This window comes from Vicugna pacos, chromosome 8 (genome assembly GCF_048564905.1).
Source record: "Vicugna pacos chromosome 8, VicPac4, whole genome shotgun sequence".
NCBI lineage: Eukaryota > Metazoa > Chordata > Mammalia > Artiodactyla > Camelidae > Vicugna > Vicugna pacos.
The window spans coordinates 53,789,548-53,813,661 of record NC_132994.1 but is presented as its reverse complement, the minus strand read 5'-3'; the positions used below and the strand labels follow the sequence as shown (position 1 = coordinate 53,813,661).

The following is a 24,114-nucleotide window of genomic DNA, read 5'->3' as shown; positions in this document are numbered from 1 at the left end:
AAACATACTCCAGAATATTAATAGTTCTTTCTTTTCACTGTGCACTGGGCAGTAAAAAAATTATTTTCATTCTGATTTATATGTTTTTAACATTTCTATGATAAATATGTGTTAACCTCAGCTTAAAAAAAAGCTATATGAATTTAGATGTAATTACTGCTTAATCCTCAAAAAGGAAAAGAATAATCTTAGTCTTTGGTTTTTGATTGTTTGATTATGATGTGTCTACTTGGAATTCATTTAGATTGTAGGATGTGCAGATTAATGTTTTTCACAAATTTGGAAAGTTTTCCATCTTTATTTCTTGAACAATTCTTTCTTCTTTCTGTTGCTTCAATTCTTGAGACTCCTCCCATTTCTGTGTTGGGACACTTTGTGGCCTCTCTTAGATCTCTGCAGCTTTATTCATTTTTCTTCATTCTTCTTCTTTCTGTTGCTCAGACTGCGTAATTTCAATTGACCTATCTTCAAGTTTACTGATTCTTCTGCCTGTCCAAGTCTGCTATGAGCCTCTTTATTGAATTATTTATTTCACTTACTGTACTTTTCAACTCCAGAATTTCTTTTTTGTTTTTTGTTTTTTGGGTTTTTTTTCTATCTCTGTTTATTGGTGAGAAATCATCCTCACACCTTTATTCTTTAAACATGGTTTTCTTTAGAAAGGGAACAGGGTCAAATTAAAACACCCCAGAGCTCAGTGTTCTTACCAAGATTCAATTGTTTTTCTTGAATAAATGTCCCTCAGATTGTTGTGAGCCTTTGTTTAATTTCCAGCATTCTGAAAAAGTTAATTTTAACACTTTTAGCCAGTGTTCTCATTGCTTATAAGGGGTTGCAGATTTTCTAAGGTCCTTATTTTACTGTTCCGGTTCCAGTTCTGTACTGCTTAAAGGACAATTGGTTTTACCACTAGGTGGAAGTAGAGACTTAGAAACCTTGTTCTGTGTTGTCATTATCTTAGAAGATTTCATGTATACATAACATAGCGATACCACAAATGCCTTGTTTATAAGTTTAGATCTCTGTTAATTCTCTTACTATGTCTATCGTTTTTTAGGATTTGAATTTTTTCTAGCAATAGTGCAGTTTAAATTTTTTTTTGTTTCAAATAATTAAATTTTGTTTGAAATTTGATTGATTTTCAGATAAAATAATACCTTATTCATGAAGCCCAAATTACAGAATCTTTGAAGTGAATTGCAATTTAAAAGTTATTTAATTAATAAATTAATTATCAAAGATTATTGGGAGAATAGCAATGAAGAGATGAGAATAATTAATTGTAAACATATAAAATTTTATGTATGTAAATTCTTGTGTCTAAAGCAAATGAAAAATTATTTTTAAGTAGATTTTGAATTTTTTATGATGAAAATGTCTTTGGTGTAATATTCTTAGTGCTTACCTTATATACAAATTATAAATTATGCATCTTTATATTATTGGATTAAGAATCCTCTGTCTGGAAACATACTAATTTTTTGATACTTTCATTAGTGTATGAAATTCCTTCTGGACGTTTCATGAGAGAATTGTGTGGCCATCTCAATATCATTTATGATCTTTGCTGGTCAAAAGATGATCGCTGTATCCTTACTGCATCGTCTGATGGCACTGCCAGGTTAGTGTACTTGAGAAATAATCACTGTGTATGACGTTTGTCCTCAAGGAAAGCAAAGGGAGCATAAAGTGGTGTAATTACTCTTATGCTTCAATTATGTCTTGCTTATCAAGGGACTGTCTTGAATATGCATCATACAGGTCCACTGATTAAGTTAGAAGTAGTGAAAACTTTTTTCCTAAAGACATTTTTGTTAAATATATTTCATTTATGTAATACATAATGTTTCTTGTCCTCACTGTCTTTAAATGATCATTACATATGCTGTTCAGTTAATACTTTGACATGAGGTTTATTAAACAGCTGAGATCTTTCTTGGAATATAGGCTCTTGATGGCAGGGATTCCATCTTCACTGTTAGCCAGATGCAGAGGCCAGGACATGGTGGTGCTCAGTGCATAGTATAGGATCAATACACAAATGTGCATCTTTTGTTTTAAGAGCTTAATAGATTGTCAGATATTTGTACTTTTCAGAATGACAGTCTTAAAATAATTCAACTCCTTTCAATTTAATAAGTGTCACAATAAAATATTTAAAAGCTACTTTTTAAAGTTTTATTTACACTTTTTTGGCTGATTGTTTTACCATGGGTGTATTCTACAAATATTATTAGGCAGATTTTCAAGATGCTTTTATATATGTCACTTAATTGGATTCCAACAAATGTAAGTGGATACACGTAAGTACTATAACTATGGACACTGAGAGCAGTTTGAGGTCCACTCTGACTTCACCCTTATTTACTCTGCTTCCTGCTCTTTTAACACATGCTCTTTGAAGACACCTCTAGCGTCTAGCTCCCATCTTCTATTAATCAGCATCCTTTTCAGTATAAAATGTCTAATTGATTAAGATGTTATCATTACTGATTAGTTTATATTTAAATGAAGACCTGATTTCTGGCTAGCTGGGAACCTACTTTTAGTCCCTCTTAACAATATCCCCAATAACACATCTGGCTTCTCTGTTCTTTCAAGCATAACCATTCTGTCTGATGCACGGCTATGTTAGAGAAAAATACATAACCTTGGTAAGATCTGTCTGTGGGTTTGTAAGTCTTAAAATCACCTGAGCTCTCATCTCTGCTGAGCAATCCTTTTATTTATCTTTATTTAGCCATCTTTTCTCATTCTTCCAGCAGCAGATCCAAACTACATGACTCTTCAAGTTCTCTACACTAAAACACAATCTTCCCACTTTCATTAAATGACTACCTTCGGTTTACAGTGAAATTTAGCCAGACATGAAAGTCCTATATTTCCCTCTGATTTCCTACCTAATATTCATAAATTTACCAGTCTTTATCTCTGTACATCTCTCTTAACAAGGAAGTGTGGAGTAATCTTTGACCTGTGCTTTTAATCTCAAATCTTTCAATCCATAGTCTTGTTACTTTTATTTCCTATCTCTCTTGTTTCTTTAGTATCTTTCTCTATTGATTATGTCCTCTCATCTTAGACATATGATTAAGTCTCCTTAAGAAAATCTCCCTGCTTTCCAGACTACCACATTATTTTTCTTTCTATGCCATCAAGAGCATTCTGCTCACATTGTCTTTCCTTCAACCCAGTTAGGCTCATTTTCACTTCCACCGTGAGTTTACATAAACTTATTTTTGAGAGATCTCCAGTTTCTTACTAATTTTTAGATCTGCTGTCTAGTTTTAGTCCTTAACCCTGTTTGCCTTTACTGCAGTAATTATTGACCAATATATAAATATTGAAATATTTTCAAGTCATGGGTTTCATTTTACAACCTCTTCTGTTTTCTTCTTTTCACTCTGACCAATTCTCACTCTCATTCTCCACTTCCCTTTCTTCTGCCTGTTGTCTGTAAATGCTCATCCCCAGGACCCTTTACTCAATGTCTTCTGTAGGTTGGTGTGCTTATCCTGGTCTCTCTTATCTCCCTGGGTCTGACTGTCACGTACATGCTAATGATTTCTAGCTCCTACACTTTTTCCAAATTCAACTTTGTATTACAAACTTCTGTCTGGATTGCCTAGTGGCATCTCTAATCCAAAACAAAACTTACCTTACCCAGCCTGTCTCCCAAGCTGGGAACTCAAGAGTAGTTCTCATCTCTTCTTTCCTTTCCACATCGAAGTAGTTCTAAAGTGTGTTAGTTCTGCCTCCTGAGAGGCTCACATTGTCACATTCTGACCTCGCTGCTGTTGCCTTAATTCAAGCCCTTGTTAGTTATCTTTTGCTTAAACTGTTGTTACTAAGCTTTCCCAGTATTCAGTCTCTAGCTCCCCTGTCCTTGGTATGCTAAAATTATCTTTTCAAAACCATCTTTCGTAACGCCTTGATTTAAAAAAAAATCGATTACCACTGCCCTTTGGAAGATGTTCCAGTTCCTTAGCATGTCATGACAAGCATGACCCTCATTGACCTTACATCTTCTCTGTGCACCTCCCATGTACCTTCTGCCTCACCCATGTGATCTTTCGAAATACCCTTAACATCTAATCTTTGTTAAATGCCCTTTTCTTCCCCTTCCTGCCGAACTCATTCACTCAACAACATCTAAGTGCCTTTGATAAGCCAGAGTGGGCTCATAGTGATCATTTAAAATCCAGCTTAGATTTATCATTTCTTGAAATCACCTTAGATTTCATCACACAACATATATTTCAGTAAAGTATACTTTTTTCTTTATGTGGCTTTGAAATTGATACTACTTTAGGATTCTTTATATCCTAAAAATAATATTGTGAAAGATTAACTGAGCAAGGAGATAAACAATGTGACTAGAACCGAAAAGACAGTGAGATTTTTGAAAGAGGTAAGGAATACCTTTAATGAGTAACCTAAGTTAAAAGGAAGAGAATCAGAGTCGCTAACGCTCAAAAGTGACAAGAAGTTGGGTTTCTGCCCAGGTCTTTTTCTCTCTTCCCTTGGGGTCCCCGTCACATGTTATTGTTAGTATCCTGAGTAACCTTTCCCTACTGGTTAGCTCTCTGCCATGTGGATTTAACCTAAATCTCCTTTAGTTATCATCAGTGTAATTGGAGAACAATACAGATCATTAGCTCCTAATATAATCAGAAAGACTTGTCTGCATATGATGGTTCCCAAATAGATCCGTATGTCCTCACTCTGCACACATACTGTTTTAACTTTAGTATATTTTTTTCCTTTCCTAATTCTAATAATTTTTTGTGTTCATCTAGTCTTTACGAATTTGTATATCATTGTTCTTTGTCTATGATCAACCTGATTTTTTTTGACAAATCCATTAATGCGTTTCTTTTGATCTTGGATTCTACCACTGCTTGGGTGACTAAAGCCATCGTTGATACCAGTTCGACTTTTACATAAAAGCTGTATTCTTTTAAAATATTGTGTGTTTTAATTATATTGAGCTGTTTTTAAGATACAGTTGCTTCATTTCTGCTTGTTTCATAGTATTTCAGATAATGCTACTAAGATTTATTAGCAGACAATGTTTATCTTTTAGCAGTTTTCTTAATATTTCCTCCAAAAGTTAGTGATTTTGTTCTTTCAATAAGTACTATGTTTCATGTAGCATATGTTCATTGAAAGTGTTACTAGTAAAAATGTTTATGCAGTGACACACGTGCTTTACTTTTACTTGAAAACATGTTCTTTCACTTCCTTCATTATTAGTTTTGATTCTTAGTAATTGAAGATCATATCCTGTATTTTAAGCAGCTGCTGAGAAAACTTAAAGAATGTTATTCTTGAATAGCAACTGTATTTTTTTCTTTGTTCAGTAATTTGGAAAGGGCTTAATTTGCTTCAGTTCTTAGTAATTAAAAGGATGAATTGTAAATCCTCACATTAAAAATTAATAGATTTTTCTAATTCTGATAACTTAAATTTTTAAAACTCGAGTGCTTCACACTCATAAAGCTCCTGTTTGTTGCTAGATTTTTCCTTTTTACACATTGACTAGAAATGCAGAATATCTAACATGACACTTTAACTTAGAATTTACTCTTGTCAAAGCTGTAGCAATGACAGTAATAATAATTTCTTTTAAATCACCTATTATTTAGAGGAAGAGATAACAAGAGTATTAAACATAAAGTGAGTGCTCAATAGCGTGTTTTCTATCAAAATATTCTAATTATTTTAATGTTATTTTATTCAAGTATTTATATGGTAATTTCAGTATGGCTTCTAAGTCTGAGATACGTTCATTATGTAGGCTTTGAAATTACGAGTGAAAAGTTAATAGAGTATCCTGTTCTCTAAACCTCAACTGTAAGCACTTTGCAAAAGCAATTATATACAACTTAAGTGGGAAATCATTGAAATTTCTCCTCCTATTTTATTTTTATATGTATTTTATTAAATGCACTATTTTTACCAACTATTCAATATATGTTTAACCAATGTCAAAAAATAGGTTTAAAAATACAGACATTTCTAAATACAAATACAGTTTTTCATTTTGCAGTATAGATTACAGTTAGTAGGCAATCTAATTATTATGCTTGATAGTAACTATAAGAAATAGCTTTGTCAAAATGGAAAGAACTCTGGCCATCAAATAATGTGATCACATTATTTTTATTGTTATAAAATTTAGTTTACTATTAGTTGTTGTCACTTGCTTATTTATCAAATCCACTGCCTATATTGGTTCTTGGAGAAACATCTGCCTTTCAGGAGCAATATATAACTTTTTATCCTTTTCCAGGATATGGAAAAATGAAATAAACAATACAAATACTTTCAGAGTTTTACCTCATCCTTCTTTTGTTTACACGGCTAAATTCCATCCAGCTGTGAAAGAGCTGGTGGTTACAGGATGCTATGATTCTGTGATACGTATATGGAAAGTTGATATGAGAGAGGATCCTGCCATACTGATCCGACAATTTGACACTCACAAGAGTTTCATCAACTCTCTCTGTTTTGATATTGAAGGTATGTCAGAGGGTATATTCCAGCTGAAGTCTAGTTGAAGGAAAATTTTTAAAAATGTTTTTTATTTTACAGGATAATAATTATTTAAGTTTGAGAGGGATTTTGTGTATTGAATAAAATTAAATATGTTAGTGCATATGTAGATTTATGCATGTTTTGCAGATCATATGGTAGACCTAGGCATAGATTTGGCACTGAGGGAGCTCTGTTAGTAATTATAACGTCAGCAAATTCCTCAACATTTAGATTCAACTAATCTTTGCTGTAACAACCAGTCCTGTTCTAAATTTCATAAATACATTTTATTGGATTGGTGATTATTCCCTTAGTAGGTTTTTTTAAAGGGGGTTTTTTATGTTAAGGATAAAATGAGGAAGATGAGGGGAAAATCCCAAAAGAATATTGAAAATATATATTTTATTTATAGCAGCAGGATTTTTTTTTAAAGTACAGAAACATACAGAAGGGAAATTTATAATTATTTAAAGATTTAATCTTAGACTATGAGTATTGTAAATGGTGTTTTAAAGACATAAAATATAGATTATCAGCTGAAAGAATAAAGAAATTCATTATATCTATTAAACACAGTCACCTTTACATTATTTCAGACACTACATGTCTGTAGCTATAGTTAATTAGTATGGGATCTAGATCAAAATGATAATACTGCTAATGTACTCATTCTAGCCGCAAGGATGTTTATAAGGTGAAACACACTCGGGACAGGTCAGCCAAGGATAGACAGGGGTCTGAAGACTCTGCCATGATAGAAGTAGCTCAGATTATGAAGGAGGTGAAGAATTTCTTCAAATATTTGGTAAGATGTGAAAAAAAGAGGTCAGTCTGTTTTTCTTCGGTAGGTAAATATAGGGCCTGAGCTGCAGAAGACCTATTTTCTTCGCTCAGAATTAGAAAGAACATTCTAACATACAGAGCAGTTCATCGGTTGAATAAGCTGCTTTGTAAAATATTAAATTCACAGTTGCTGAACAACCATCTGTTTGTAATGGTTTGCAGACTATTCCTGAATGGGTGTGAAGTTGAACTTGATGATCTCTGAGGTCCCATTCAGCTGTAAGATAGATTGACTCTAAGAATTGTTGTTAAACTGGAACACCTGTTACTTAATAGTTTTATTCATTCCCTGATCATTTATTGAGTTCCTACCAGGTCTCAGACGTCATGCCAACTGTATATATTAGAATATAGGTATTTTTCTAGGAATATAAAATAGGTTATATATGTTAACAAAGGTGAGCAATACAGATCATATTGGATAATTCAAATGATTTATTTGGCTTTGAAGTTTTAGCCATGTACACATGTACTGAGATGCTTGTTTCTTTTTGTTTTCAAATTCAGGTAGGTGGCAAAGGGAAATAAATCATCAAAAATAATTCAAAAGAATGAAGAATTCATTTAAATTTAATTGAGTTTTGATTGTATGCCTTTTTAAAAACTATTTGCTTTTGTTTAATTTTTTTTAACAAATACCTTTTAATAGCCCTCCAGTTCTTTGTTTTATTGGGGTATAGTTTCCCTATTTCATAATATTTGTTTCTACCTTCATGTAATATTGATATGTGAGTAACTTTATTTTTTTAAATAGGCCATCACATGTATTCAGGAGACTGCACAGGGGTGATTGTTGTTTGGAACACGTACGTCAAAGTTAATGATGTGCAACATTCAGTGCGCCACTGGAGTGTAAATAAGGTATAAGGTCATTTCAAATTTGGGGATTAAAGAAATTGGAAAAAATCAGATCGCATGACTTTAAGATGTCAACACATTCTGTTTACTCTTTTCAAAGAAATTAAGTTTTTCTCAGTCCCTGAAAAATCAGTTACCATTGATTATCATGTCTTCCTGATGGCTAATTGATAATATAGCACCTTAGTGAAAATTTTCTTCATTTTGGCCAGGTTTTACTTTTTTTTTTTTTTTTTGAGCCCTCATTTGCGCAGTGATATTCAGGGATCCATTACTGAAATTTATGCAGAATGAGGTATATGTTATATACCAACTATATGTAATAACATATTTTCTGTTATTCATATTCTTTTTTTCTTGGTCCAATAACATCACTAAAAAATTGCTCAAGGTTTGTTAACAGTGCTATTTCTCAAAATTATGTAAGTATGAGGGGGAGTCTATCATTTAATCACAGTAATTATTTCATTTGAAATTTGCTAAATCAGCAGAAATGGATAATCTCATTTGGGGAGTAAGGTGTTTTTAATTTTTAAGATGGGTTTGTACTAAGCAATTTTGTTGGTGTGTATTTAGTATTTTTTAGTTAAAAATACAGAATAAATCATTAAACCTGAATTTGTTTTATATAAATTGATACAGTTTTTGTCTTACATGCTATACTTCTGTTCAGTTTTTTTGTTCTTCATAATTGATTATAACAATTGTCCTCATTTGAAAAAAAGACACTCTATGTGAAAAAGAATTTCCATGAACTTTAGTTAAATCTATTGAGTCTATCAGATCTGTTTAAAAACCAGTCTAGTCTATTTTCAGCCGTTCTCATCTAGTCTGTCAGTTTAATGAATGATGGCTTAGGATTCATGTTGTAGCCTAATTTCACACACTTTGAAAAGAGCTTTCTGATTACTTATATACCTGAGGGATTGGCAGGGCTCCAAAGACACTGTTGCTACTCATTTGAGTCTACAATACAGTGTCTGTTATTTGTATTAAAAATCATGTGTTTTCTTACCTCACTATAGTAACCAAAAGGCACATATACCTTGGAAATCTGCAGCCTGGTGGTTACTTGAGATAGTCAAAAACAATAAGTTAAGAAATGAGCTGGGGTGTCTTTTTGGCAGCTGATGCCCTCATACAGACTGGAGACTGCCATTTCTTTCTTGGTTCTCTCCAACCAGTGGTGTAGAGAACTTATGCAAAGTTATGCTCATCCGTCCCATAGGGTGAAGTGTACACTTGCTGTTACACACACTCCCTGGTATTGGACATGGTCTTTAAAACTAGAACGTTTTTAGTTTAAGCATGAATATAATAAAGAAAAATATGAAGGAAATCACTAACATATACTACAGACATTAAATCTGCCAGTACCTTTCTTAAATTTATACCTAACACTTAACTTGTTATGCAGCCTTGTTTTTGATTTTGCACATTTGCATGTGTGCAGGTGTTGCTCCAGTTACTCAAACCTCCAACAGTGCATCTCCACCCCCAAATTGGTGTAGTTTGGATCAGTGGAATCCACATCTGTGGTGTCAGTGTTTGACTTTATTCTGTAACTTTTAAAAAGTATCTGACAGCAAGTTTTAGCATCAAACAGCAGTAGCAGAGGCTCAGCTGCTGATAGTAGGATGGTGGCAGTTTGTATTCCACTCGACTGGCACCAACCCACCTCTGAAGAGGAGACCCTCTAGAAGTGAGCAGAAATAATAAGGGAACTTCGAGGGATAAGGTGGCCAAAGTCAGTATTCTGCCTGCAGGTTAAAGCAGACCCTCTTTTGACTCGTCAGACTTTAGTCTAAGCAGTTTTGCATTTGCAATGTTTTTATTTCTCCTGGTAATCCAAACTAGAAGGACTTTTGGAAATTCTTCTTATGCAAGCCTTGTGTAAGCAGATTCTCCTTCAGTGTTTTTGTCTTTCTTGACAACATTAGTCAGGTGTCTTGTATAGCTGCCTTATGTATAAAAAAAAAAAAGCCTAAAATTACAATCTAAACTAAATGATTTCAGAGTAAGAACCATATAGTTTACCTTTTTCAGGACAAGTGGAAGTAAATGTATGAAGAAATAATCTAAGACTGACATAGAACTTGAAATCTAATCCTGTACTTTTGAATTTATAAAAATTAGAAAGTTTCTTATATGATGATAAACAGAAAATGTAGTGTTAGAAGATGTGTTTGTAGAAAGTGCTTCTTGTTTAGGAATATACTACAAAAACACATACTAATTAAATATGACATTATGTAACAGCCAGAAATAGATCTTATCAGCTTTATTTTCATCCTTAACCTGAAGTTACTTGGAATAATTTTGCTAACAATTTTAAAGCATCCTGAATTGTGTAATTGAAAATGTTGACTTAAAATTAAATTTGTGTACTTAAAAGGGCTTCACTTTAAACAGAATGTATGGTGGTAATATTTTGTAATCTTTTTAAAAATCATTTTAGGAAATTAAAGAGAGTGAATTTAAGGGGATTCCAATAAGTTACTTGGAGGTTCATCCCAATGGAAAACGTTTGTTAATTCATACCAAGGACAGTACTTTGAGAATTATGGATCTCCGAATGTAAGTATATTTCAGTATTTATAGGTTAAACACTCATGGAATAAGTAACAAATTAATTCACATTTATAAAATGCAGCCATGGTTCTCAACTAGGCAGTTTTGTTCCTCCGAGGCCTCTGGCAGTGTCTAGAGGCATTTTTGAATGTTTATTCCACTTGTCAGGTAGATAGAGCTCAGAGATGCTCCTAAGCATCTTGCAGTGCATAAGACAGCCCCCCACAACAGTTATCTGACCCTAAGTGTGAACAGTTCTGAGGCTGAGATGTAGTCAATTGCTTTTTATTTTCACAATAAAAAGGAAACAATAAAAAAGAGTATCTTTTTTATCTCTCTGATATTGATATGGCATAATATTATGATCTATTATCATACCTGAATGAGAGGGCTTTTGATCAATACATCCTTGTTTTTCTTTTTGTTTTATTTCTAAATAAGGCAAATGAAGGGAAATATCCTTAATGTAAAAGGCAGAAGCAGAGTTCTGGAAAAACCAGCATGGATTTCTTTTGTGTGCTTTTGTTTTGATGTTAAAAGTTCCTGTAAAACATTTGAGAGAAAGCTGTTTTATAAAATTTCACTCCTGTGTTTAGAAAGGAAAATGTGGTTTATTAGTTTATTCTGCAATTATCTTTTCAGGGCTAACCATCAAGCCATTCAGTATTTATGTAGAACTGTTCAAGATACTGACATGGGTGCTGTGAGAGAATGAGAAGCAAAATTAGTTCATCAGGAGTTTATAATCTAGTTTGTACCTCCAAAATAACATTCAGTTAGGCTACATTATGGAATCTTTGAGGACTAGAATCTGCTTATTCTTTTTTTCTGGACATAGTACTCACATCATACCTGGCAGATAGGAAGTACTCAATATGTATTTTTTAATGAATATAAATAAATAATGTAAGAGTTGTATTTTTCATGGCAACAGTAAAGCTGATAGCTATCCTATAGTCTTCTGTTAAGGGCTCTCTGGTCTTTGAGCTCAGTCTTGAAGGATGGGTAGAATTGAGACAAGATGGTGGTGTTCTCAGTGGGATGGAAAACATGAAAAACCTGAAATAAAGTTCTAAGCTGGGATAACAGAAGTTGTGTTAAAGACAGAGTGAGTCAGTCTATATGAGCCTAGGTTTCTTGCTAAGGAATGCTGAGAGAGAATCAAATAGAGATTAGAGCCAGATTTTAGAAGGCCAGGCCTATGGAGTTTGGTTATTCTCTAGTTAAGCAGTATAGTATTCCACTTGTGATCATGCTTTCGCTCTAGAGGAACACTGAGTATAGTCAGATACTGCCTTCTCCACCTCCCTGTGCCTCTCTTTCCTCACCACTCAAATGGAAGAAATAATATACCATCCTCATAGGTGTTTTATGGGGAATAAAGTTTATTATACATTTGAAGTACTTAAAACATAAATACAACAGAAGTATTTGACCTCGTAACCTTGGATTTAGGAATTTATATTAAGAAAATAATTATAAAGCAGTGAAACAAATATGCAAGATTGTTCATAGAAATCATGTTCATGGTAAGAGAAAGCTGGAAATAACCCAAGTGTTATCCAACAATAGAAAATTTCTTAAGGTACATTTAGACAATGATATATGCCTATTAAAATGATAATGCATAATCTTTATTTTCTGACATGGAGGACCATTATTTCTGATTCCTTGTTGATTGAAAAAAGAGGATAACAGAACAGTATATGTACTACCCTCCCTGTAAACCAGGGATGATAATAGTACTTACCTGATGCATAATAGGCACTAAAACACTGTTAGCTGTTATTATTATATGTAAGAAAAAAGTCTGAAAGATCATATACCATATTTAATAGATGACTCAGTAGTATATTTTCTCTAATATTTCTGCAAAGATCAAATATTCATTGTTTGGTTTTTAAAATTTAACACATGGAAAAAATATAAGATTATAAAAATTCTGTTTATTTTTTAGTAATCAATTCCAATACTGTTTACAAAGTAGTCTCTCTCTCCATAGCTAGAAATAATCTCTCTTTTCCAAATCTGCAAAGAGCTCTTTCTGTTCTTCTTTTGTGATACTTTCTACATCCACTTTCTATTTTACGCTGATGCATTTCTTCTCTTTCCTGCTAAATTGTAAGCCCTCCTGAGCTCTGGGACTGTCTCTTCCTTATTCTGCGTCTATCATAGAATGTATCCTACATAACAGATTCTCACAAATTGTTTGTTAAATGCAAATGAAGTATTTAAAAGTTTTTCTATCGCAAGTCTTTTAAATGGGTAAGACAGGTTACATTTGTAAAATCTTTTTTGTTTCTAGATTAGCAGCAAGGAAATTTGTAGGTGCAGCAAATTATCGAGAGAAGATTCATAGTACTTTGACACCATGTGGGACTTTTCTCTTTGCTGGAAGTGAGGATGGTATAGTATATGTTTGGAACCCAGAAACAGGTAAATAATATTTCATTGAACTTTAAAATTTTATTTTGTTTTGTTTTTGGTGAAGTATAAAATCTACCATTTTATGGAATAATTTTCAAGAAACTTCTGATTTCACGTTCTCAGTTATGTTTTTCAAAATTGGAAACCCCATAATAAAATTCAGCTGCAGTCTGAATATATATTGAATTCTGATCTTTATTGTTTTGGTATTTTCACGGATTTAGAATTTCACATTATAATTCAAGGTTTATTCTTTCCTTGCCTGTAATGAGATATTGTCGGTCTTACAGAAGTATTTAATGAGGACTGTAACATAAAATACAGTGTTATAAACTGAATTTAGAATATAACTAGATATACAGATGGTTAAACATCTACAATACATTTTTATTAGAAACAAACATATTCCTATCAGAATTTTGGATGTCTGAAATGTGATAGCAATTTACCCAAATTACTGTAATTTAATTTTTTTTCAATGAAACAATTACATTGGGCAGTTCATTTGTGCTTCATCTTGTTTTTTAAAAGAAAAGCCAAAACTATATAAACTTTTTTTTTTAGCAACAGGAAGAATTTTATGAAATTTACTTTAAAATTTCTTTAATGCACAGCATTTGATTTGATCCCACCTTTTTTATTTTCTTGATCTTTCCCTTTGGGCATTTTTAACTAATCAGTTCACTTAGGTTTTTTTTCTTCTTTTTTTTTTCTTACTGCATTTTGATACTTTAGCATCAATTCATAAGTGTTAAAACTCTTTTCCCCTGCAATCAGTGAAACTGGATTCTTTGCTTTCTGAGTTCTGATTTTCATAGGTTCCTTAAACTTCTGCTATAGGCCTCTTTTAGTCATTATAACCATATGTATCTTTAAAGCAGATGGTACCTCAAGCAGTCTCTGGAAGAAATATAGAAAAATTAATTTCCCACTAAACCTTCCCCAACCAGAGAGCTCCTTCAGTTTTAGTCCTGACATTCCTCCCCTCGTTCTCCCTGGAGTTCTTTGTTAGTTGGCGTTTGCTCAACTCTGTTAGTTCTCAGAGTCAGGTTTCTCTGCTTCCAAGTTCTTTGTCTTTATTTTGTGCCTTGAAAACCTTAGTGAAAAGGCTGGACTGAAAAGTAGCAAAAGAAGGGCCAATAGAATGAAAAATAAAGATAATTATTTAATATAGTGGTACTCAAATATAAGTATCTGAGGTTTTCATGTTAAATAATGTGAGCTTTATCATTACTTATTATAAGTATTTTTAATAAGTTTGCAGAATAATCTTATAATGAGAACTCTCTGAGACAGTACAAATTATTGAATGTCTTTTCTTATTTAGGAGAACAAGTAGCAATGTATTCTGACCTGCCATTCAAGTCACCCATTCGAGACATTTCGTATCATCCACTTGAAAATATGATTGCATTTTGTGCATTTGGGCAGAATGAGCCAATTCTTCTATATATTTATGATTTTCATGGTAAGTCCATTGCTTGATAAGTGAAGAATATTTAGAGTAACCTTTACATTTTAGACTGAACCGTAAATTATGAGCTCTGTAAAAACTATCATTCTTTGTATTAACAAAGCTCTCTTGAATATACTATAGAAGCCAAACAGCTTAAATAGATCATATTATTATTATATTATAACATTTTATTTTTTCCAAGTGCTATTATTATGGAGTTTAAATATCATCAAAAGTACACATAATGGTTGTGCTCTAGTGTTGTAATCACAGAAAGGTAATTATCACTTTCTTTATAAATCAATTTAAATAAACAAAATTTACCTAAAAGTTATTTGGGAATATGGTAACTAAATTTAAAAGATAAGTAACATTTAGGAAATATGAATCTTTAATATTTATTGTTGTGTATTGAGTGAATTTCTTACTCTATGTATTTCTTTTTTACTAATGTGCAGAGTTTAAGTAAGTTGTAGTTTTGAGAGTTTTTTAACATAAAAAAGGCAAAAAGTCAAGTGTCAATGAAAATGAGATCTAGAATTAGAAATCTAATGTCTTTTTCTACACTGAGATTACACTATTCTATTATTTGGGGAAATAATAAGAAAATAAAGACTTTGGACACATTTTTCAGGAATAGTATGGCATTCTTAGAATTATTTGGATTTATGCTGTTTTTCATATATTTCTTTAATTTCTGTCCTGAAATTAGGATTTCATTGTTCTGCATCGTACCGGTAGTGCTGTCACTCTCAAAATTGCAGTTCCATCTTCTTCATACATAAATTCTTTTACAGAAATGAAGGTTGTTTTTACTAGTCTCTGGTTTGTTTGGGATATCATGTATATCATTCACTGTCTTTGCTAAGTTGGCTTAGGCACAATGTCATAAATGCATAAATATACGAATATGTATGTAGGTTATACTGCTGTGGGACTATTTGGACAGAATGTCTTAAATTAATGAAATGTGAGTGGCTAAGCCTATTGCATTAATACAGAGTGAATGGTTAATGTTTGTGATAAGTTGTTAGACAGTTGAGTTAAGTTCTAAATCTGAAGTCTTAATCATAATGTGGATTTTATTCTGCCTTTATAGGTGAATTATATTTGAAAATAATGTGTAAAATTGAGATTTATCTTGTTTTAAAGAATTTGACAAAGCAGAAATAATGAATTTCTCTAACACACATTCAGATTTACAGAACACTGTTGCTCACGATGAAATTGTTAAACAACACAATACTACTTACTATTATAAAACAATCTGGCAGAATTTAAACACTGCCTGATTATAGGAAGAGACAAGTGAATTTCTCAAATCACCCTATGTCCAAATCTGTTGTTTAATTCAAACATATATCCTGAAGCAGCTCTTTCTTTTGTCTACTTTAAATCTTCATATAAAGGAGGAGAGTTATACCTAAGTACTTTATAACTGGATCTGTTACACAGCAAAGAGGCGCACTGTTATTCCCTCGGCCTCTTAAGAAGTTTTACAACAGGTTTCATTTAAACTCTAATTTACTTTTTAGGCTTTTGAAAATTTCACTACAAATGCAAGTTAAAGTTCCACTCATCCTTTTTTCTTCAGTTTACTTTTTGTCTTTGATAGAAGGAGTTCATCATTAGATTAGCCCAGTTAAGTTTGCCCATTTGGTTTTTAGACAGTAGATATTTAGACTAAGAAGTCCATTCTAGAAGCGTAAATAGAAAGAGCCAAGTGTTTTAGGAGTTCAGAAACATTGGTTTTAGGCTCAGTTCTGTTTCCTTAGTGACCTTGTGCAAGCCTCTGGCCTTCCCTATCTAGTAGATGGTACTGCTACCAATACCTGTCCTAAGAGAGTTATTGTGAGCGTACTGTGAGACAGGGGCTGTGAAAATACTTTGTAAATTTGATAAGCATTATATTAAAACAAACAAACAAGATAAAATGGGTTGTTACCATGCCCCAGCCAGTATACACTTGAATTTATGGAATCATATGTTTTAGTATGCCGATAAGCATCTCTGTATGGAATAAAATTGAAAAAAGTTTTTTTTCCCCTTTTACTCTTTCTGTTGGTCAGCCTTTCCCTTTTGTTTACTAGAGTGTGTACCCTTCTAGGTCAGTTGTGTTAGAAAGTAAATGCATAAAGCTAAGAACATTATGTTATGTCTACACTGTCTTAATGTAGAGGAAGGATTTCCATGAATATTTTAGAAGTTTAAATATTCAAATAATATATATTTAAAAATTATTTTGTACAGTGTATTTAGAATACAGTTTTTGCTATACTAACACATGTTTACAAACAAAACTCAAAATGTTTCAACACATTTTCCCAACTCTTTGCTGCTTACTTGTAAAAAGCAGCAGCTTAGGAAGAAGTTATGTAATCTCAAGCAGTGCAAGATTTAGCACAGTTTTTGTGAATGGTATATAACCATGAAAAAAATGAAACATTGTTTCAGTCTTTAAAATATTTTACTCATTACATACAGACCAGAATCATGAAGTCACAGTCTTTAAATTTTTCATTGAAAAGTGTAACATTTGTTACTGACCCATTATCTCTTTGCCTTTTATTTTATTTATTTTTTACCACAGTAGTATTTTGCTCAAACTTTCTTGTCTGAAAATAAAGTTTTACATGTAGCTTTACATAAATGTTTTAGTGGTATAAAAATTGAAAGATACGAAACAGTTAACATGATTTTTAAAATTGTGTTTATCAGAGCTGCTGATACATTTTGGCAATTTTCAAGGAAAATGGAGCAAGCTCATTTTTTTTACTTTTATCAGTTAAATAAGCTGCAAATGAGACCACAGTGGTAACTGAATGTATCATCCATCTTTCAGTTCTAGCAAAATCTGTGAAGAGTCAGCAAGCGTCTTTCCCTGTTAAGCATGTGTTCAGGTTGTGGTCTTTTAAGTCTTTCATTCTACTGACTTTTTGCTTTTTTTGGTAAGAAATATGATTTTTACTTTCAGAAGGCAGTTTTATTTGCCTGATGTTGAAAGGGTTAATCATCTAGTAATACAAAATTTAGTCACAGAGTACCACAAATAATGTACTTTTAGGATTCCCATAATAACAGAGTACTAGTCAGAGAAACGGCTTCTACTGACTTAAATTTATGAAGCTAGACTTTAGCAGTTAATGTTCTGTTATTAATATTTGTCTGCCTCAACCTCTAGAATCCTGTACTATATTTAATAATAATCATAGCTAATACTTACAAAGAACTTTCCATATTTCTGGTACTGTTTTAAGCACTTTACATATATTTAAGTTTTCACAGTGATCTTATGAAATAGATATTATAATTATCCCCATTTTATGGGAGCCAGGACTTGGATCTATACAGTCTAGACTTGCAGTCCATACTTTCATTTGCTACAGTGAACTGCCTTTTAAACAGATTTCCTGAAATATTAGCTTTTAATTGTCTAATATGCAAGCCTTTTTTTTTTCCTACAAAACCATTTGCTGTATGCCTCTCTGTGGAGTCTGTGACTTCTTTGTATTATCTATATTTTGTGGAAAGTAGAGATGGAGGCTTACCTAGCTTTAATTACTAGTACCTCGTCTGAATACTGATATGTATTGAATATATATGTAGTATTGTGAGTAGATTCAAGTCTTAATTTGAAAAGTTCTCAGTATTACTTGATAATCCTAGGTAATGAGCCCAATTTTTTCACTAGGTGGCAGTATCTCCTCTGAATCAGTATTAACTCGGGCATGCTTTTCAGTCGTTGTGTCTTAGGTAAAACAAATCTTTACTGAGCATCTATTGTGTGCCAAGTTGAACACGGCTGTGAAACCCAGGCATCAGAACAATGCTCTTTTCCAACCTTTTGTGCTTCCTAAGTAGTTGGTAAACCTCTAGAAAAATTTTAGTTAAACTGAAAAGCAATCTACCATTGACACAAAACATAATTTTATTTATAGAATCCATGTTCGTTAATGACTACCTGCATTGTCATTGTTGAGAGCCTTATTTTTTACATTGTGATGTGTTTTTCCGGAGTTCAGGGCAATATGTACCTTTACAGTCCTATAAAAATGTTGTTACATAATTTGCTCAGTAACAAAAAGCCCATGGTGTTTATAAGGCCCTCTGTCTAACATACTACTTTTCTATGACTGATGTGCAATAAATATTTGAAATAATAATTAAAAATCCCATAGAATAGCATTTTCCTTTACATTTTATAAAAATATAGAATAAAAGGCATGATCTGTTAGTAAATGTGGGACTAATAATAGTCGTAGTAGTAGCAGCTGACATTTATCAAGTACTTATGCTAGTAAGCATGTGCTTATTCAGTATCCCCTACTCTCATGAGCATTTTACATACAGTGTCTCGTACAGTCCTCCCAAATCCCCACAAGGCGAGATGCCATTATTATCCTCATTTTGCAGATGATAAAACTGAGGCACAGGGAGAATGAAGTAATTTGCCTGAGGTCACACAGTTGGTAAGTGATAAAGCTAACCAGGCTGTCTGACTCCAGGGCCCTGCTCTTAAACATTCAGCTGTCTGTCACAGCTACTTATTTAGTCTTTCATTTCCTATTTCATGAAGTAACTTAAAAAGGTAGCCACATGTACCTGTGGTGACTTGTAGTGTTTGTTTTCAATTTTAATATGTAGGAAGACCCTTTAAGATTAAAAGGAACTTTAGTTATTTAGTATCATTATTGATTGTTCACTTTTTTACAAATGTTGGGGGTAATTATAATGCATTAAGCCATTATATTTTTAATGTAGTCCAAAATATGAGTTTTCTTTATTATGTAGTATTAAATTTTAATGTAACTACTTTTATAATATTTTTGCAATAAGATAATGCCTAGTTGAAATAAATTTGATATTTTAGTTGTATGTATAATTTAATAGTGTTCTCGAAGTACTAATTGTGAGTGATTCAAAAGTAAACTCAGATATTATAATCCTCATGCTTAGATAAGATTATGCAGTAACATGTATAACTGATTGTAGGTCAGAGTTTTAGATGCCCATCATTAGCCTAGTAGGATAAATTAAGAGATAGAAATGCCAAGTTTTAAGACATACTGAAACTACCTATTTCTTGGTCATTTCCTGAAATATCTATTCTAATATTCCACACATGATGTATACCTCTGATTGAAAGCTGTGTCATTCAAGGATTTAGGACATATGGAAAATGGCTTAATGGCTTGAGCACAAACTAGAGCCCTGAATTCCTCATCCAGGCATTTTCTTATGCTTATATTGGTGCTTTTTAAAGTGCCCCAGGAAGAAAGGATGGTACTGTGCAAAATAGACAACAGTGTGGTGGGAAAGACTGAAGTAGGAGTTAGAGCGTTGGGATTCTAGACAAAATGCCATCACTTTCTTTTTGACCCTGCTTAAAAAAAATTTAGCATTTCTACATCTGTTTTTTTCCCCTGAAAAATGGAAAAATACTTGTTCTATTTTATTGTAATGTTTTTATCAAAGTGAAACTATAAAGCAAGTCATGGAGTAGAGATATGTGAGCCAGGCTGCAGTAGGGAAATCCTAGCCATTTTCTGTAGCAGTGTATATGTTGTACACTTTCAGTTGAATAGCATGATGTGTGATAACTGACTGATGATGGGAGAGGAAATCAACAAAAGTACAATCCAGGTACTTCAGGGGAGTTTATTACATTTTGATGTTCAACTAGTAGATGTGCTGAATGATGGAAGATGCTCTCCCATTTGGTTGTCTATGAGACATGAATCTTTTACACTTTCTTGTGTAGCTTTTTGAGCAGTTTTATTAGTGGCACTTGTACCTTCTCCTTGACATAATTTATGTGTCAGGGAAATACAAGATTATTAACAGGCCCTGAAATATACCTAGGCTACTAGAATTGAAGTATTACTCAGTAGAACATCTTCAATCCAATGACATAATTTCTTAAGACTAGCTGAAGCAGGAACAAGTCAGGCCAGATAAAATACAATTAAAATATATATATATAAACTTTTGAACATTCTTGTCTTAATCAATTCAGACTGCTATAAAAAAAATTCCAGAGACTAGATGGATTATCAACAACAGAAATTTATTTTTCATTTTCTCACAGTTTTGAAGGGTGGGAAGTCTAAGATCAAGGCACCATCAGGTTCTGTGTCCAATGAGAGCCGACTTTCTGGTTCATAGACAGCACCTTTTGGCTGTAACCTCACATGATGGAAGGGGCAGGGGAGCTCTCTGGGGCCTCTTTTGAAAGAATACTAATCCCATTTATGAGAGCTCTGCTCTCATGATGCAAACACCTCCTAAGGGCCCCACCTCCTCCTACCATCACCTTGAGGGTTGGGATTTCAACATAGGAATTTTAGGGGAACACAACATTCAGACCACAGAAATTCTCTTCACGTAGCAGATACAAGAGGAAGAGGAGGGTGCTGTGTGACTGCTGGAGGTGGGGAAACTAGAAAAGTAGACCTGCCAGCTCGCACTAATCATATTATAATTAGAAATAGAAATATTTATAAGGAAATTAGGTATCCAATAAGATGGCTGTACACAGTAACAGGGCTCTTTGTAATAACACATCTTGACTGAAGAAAATATTACTGAAATATAGTGTAAGAGGAAGAGCATGCTGTTTTTAGATGTACTTTATTATAAAGTCAATAACATAAGTACATGTTTTAATAATAACAAGCCTTGTATTCTCTTCAAATGCAAAGGGCACAGGATTAAAGTATCTTATTTCGTCCATTCTTCCTCCTATAAAGATAAAAATCTCCTGAGAAAACCACATTATTCTTTTATAATTGTTTAAGGCCAGAACATACACAAAAGCAGTGAACTTACTATATAAACCAAAAGAGTGTCAACTATGAAAATATTAAAAAATTTTTTTTTAATTCTGTAAAATATGGAATCCCAAATTACAGTTGATTGTAGGTAAACTTAGAAGAATTTGGATGGATATAGCAGTCCTTTAAGCAAATGTAGTTGTCACCTCTGTCCCCAGCCCCTTGTCCGTTCCTCTGCTCTACCCCTTAGCACATAGCAGTAGTTTCTTGTTGACCTCCAAGAATTCAAACCCAAGAGGAGGCCAGTGTCTTTGTGTTCCCAGAGCCTGCTCTAGTGCACTCCTCAAAGAGTCATGGAAGGATAGGGATGAGACTGTTAAAATTGTGAGTTAGATTAGAGCGAAGTATTAACCATACAGAGTTAAATTAGCACAAAGCAGAGAAAATACCAAGTGAAGAAACACAGTATTTTAATTGCAACATCATACTCTAACCATGACCTATATAAAAATGTTTTAGAAACCTTTGAAATGTTAAAAACATAGAGCTTGAGGGAATTTCAGAAATCATCTATTATAACCTATTTTACAGCAAAGTAATCTTATACAAATGGATGTCTGTATTTGTAAAGGGTGGGGGAGGGGAAAGAATGCAAGAACTTGTAAGCGGCTTGTGTTTGTAGCATCTGAAAAACTAGGTCTTTGTGAATATTTCTGCAGTTTTTTTTACGGCTGTCTTCACAAAGCTAGAGGTGCTAAAGATAAAGTAGGGTGTTAATTTGACTCCTTGAAATCCAGTCAGATGGTTATTGTATAGAAGATTCCCTTTAGACAACAGAAGCAAGTATTCACAATTGTTAGAGGTTTATTTTTGTTATCTACATCCATATAGGTCATTTTAATCATTTCTGAAAGGCATCTTAGTGCCTGGAAAAATAAAGAAACATACATATTTAGGCAACGTCTTCTGTTATTTTCTACTAGTTGAATTCCTTTTTTAAAAAAGGAAAAGTATACATGCTTAGCATAACATAATACTTAGAAAATACAGTTTGGCAAGAAGAATAAGATAAACCAAAATCCTACTATCCTGTGTAACTGTTGCCTGTATCACCATACATGCTGTGTGTGTGCTCACTCGCTCAGAACTTGAAGTGACATCGTGGTTGGCGAATATGTTTCTGGCAAGTACAAAAATAGGGGGAGTCAGAAAATGCCATTAAGTAGTTAACCCCAGTTTTACTTTCCATTCACACTAGCAAAAAACAATTAAATGTTCAAAAGACAATTTTGAAAAGCAAATAAGGCAAAGTTCATGGAACACAATTTTTATTTGTTGATTCATTCATCCTTGACTTATCTACTGATGTTAAACTTATAGTCCATTGAGCACTTTTCTTTTATAGCCTCAGAGTTTCTGTTTTTATTTTTTTTAACATTTTTTATTGATTTATAATCATTTTACAATGTTGTGTCAAATTCCAGTGTTCAGCACAATTTTTCAGTCATTCATGGACATATACACACTCATTGTCACATTTTTTCTCTGTGATTTATCATAACATTTTGTGTATAGAGTTTCTGTTTTTAGACAATCTTTTATTTGAGGTAAATAAATGTTCTGAGTGTTATGAAAAGTTCAAACTATATACTGAAAAATAGTAACCAGACCCACAAAATCTAAGTATAGAGACAGCTACACTTCCATCTGAGAACAGTAGTTGGTGCTGAGGAATGCGCATCACTGCAAAGGGGGGATTGTAGGCATGTCTTCTCCCTCGATTGTGTCCTCTGGGTCTTACTACCATCAAAGTCTGCGGGGAAAGAGCACCAGTTATCATTGAGCTATCCTTCATTTAGAGCATGTGAATGAAGTAGTACACGAATACAAAGATCAAAGTCCTAACATTTTTTTATAGGTGCTATCTCATATTCATGCTTTGTGAAACCAAAGTTGATAACTAAAAAAAATAGTGATCATTCTTTTGCATATTCATTATGTTGCTTTATAAACTATTTCCTTCTGATTAATAATACATTATGAGCAATTTTCCATCATGATAATTATACATCTGTATGATTTTAGTGGCTGAATTCCCTTTTATTAAATGGATACACCATAATTTATTTAAACAACTATTGTACAATTCCACTGTTACATGTTTCTCAATATTTTAAACAATACTTCATTACACACCCGGCCACTCTCACTTAGCTTGTTCCTTGGGCAGAAAATGCCTTGAAGTACAGTAGGTTAGTTGAACAGACAATAAAAGAAGCATCACTTTCTAATTTGCCTTTCCCCCCTCATTTCTTCTTTAATTATTAGTAGTTTGAATATATAGTTCTTCTTTAGTGAATTTTCTCTTACTAGACTATTGTCATTTGCCTATTTTTCTATTGGATTATTGATTTTTAATTGATTCTATGATTTATTAACCCCTTCTAGCACTTCTTTTTTGTGAACAGTTTTATTGAAGTATAAGAGACATACAATAAACTGCATGTATTTTTTAAGCATATACTCTGATAAGTCTACACTTACTTATATACTTATGAGCCTGTCACTTCATTCTAGATAAGGAACATATCAACATGTTCATTATCCCCCAAAGTTACTGTGTGTGCCTTAGTAGTCTCTCTCTGC

At 32.8% G+C, this 24,114-nt stretch overlaps 1 protein-coding gene across 7 annotated transcripts in view; it reads left to right on the top strand.

The window, feature by feature from the left end:
* The window catches only part of AHI1 (Abelson helper integration site 1), a 248,433-nt gene that overhangs the window by 37,746 nt on the left and 186,573 nt on the right, over positions 1-24,114 (top strand). For all 7 annotated transcript variants that reach the window (XR_012075023.1, XR_012075020.1, XR_012075021.1 and 4 more), the window contains exons 12-17: positions 1,498-1,621; positions 6,296-6,525; positions 8,138-8,244; positions 10,700-10,818; positions 13,118-13,248; positions 14,567-14,707. Coding sequence is in view for 2 of the 7 variants with exons in the window: in XM_072965904.1 (XP_072822005.1) it covers positions 1,498-1,621; positions 6,296-6,525; positions 8,138-8,244; positions 10,700-10,818; positions 13,118-13,248; positions 14,567-14,707 (852 nt within the window). In the remaining 5 variants the exon portion in view is untranslated. The remainder of the gene's footprint in view (positions 1-1,497; positions 1,622-6,295; positions 6,526-8,137; positions 8,245-10,699; positions 10,819-13,117; positions 13,249-14,566; positions 14,708-24,114) is intronic.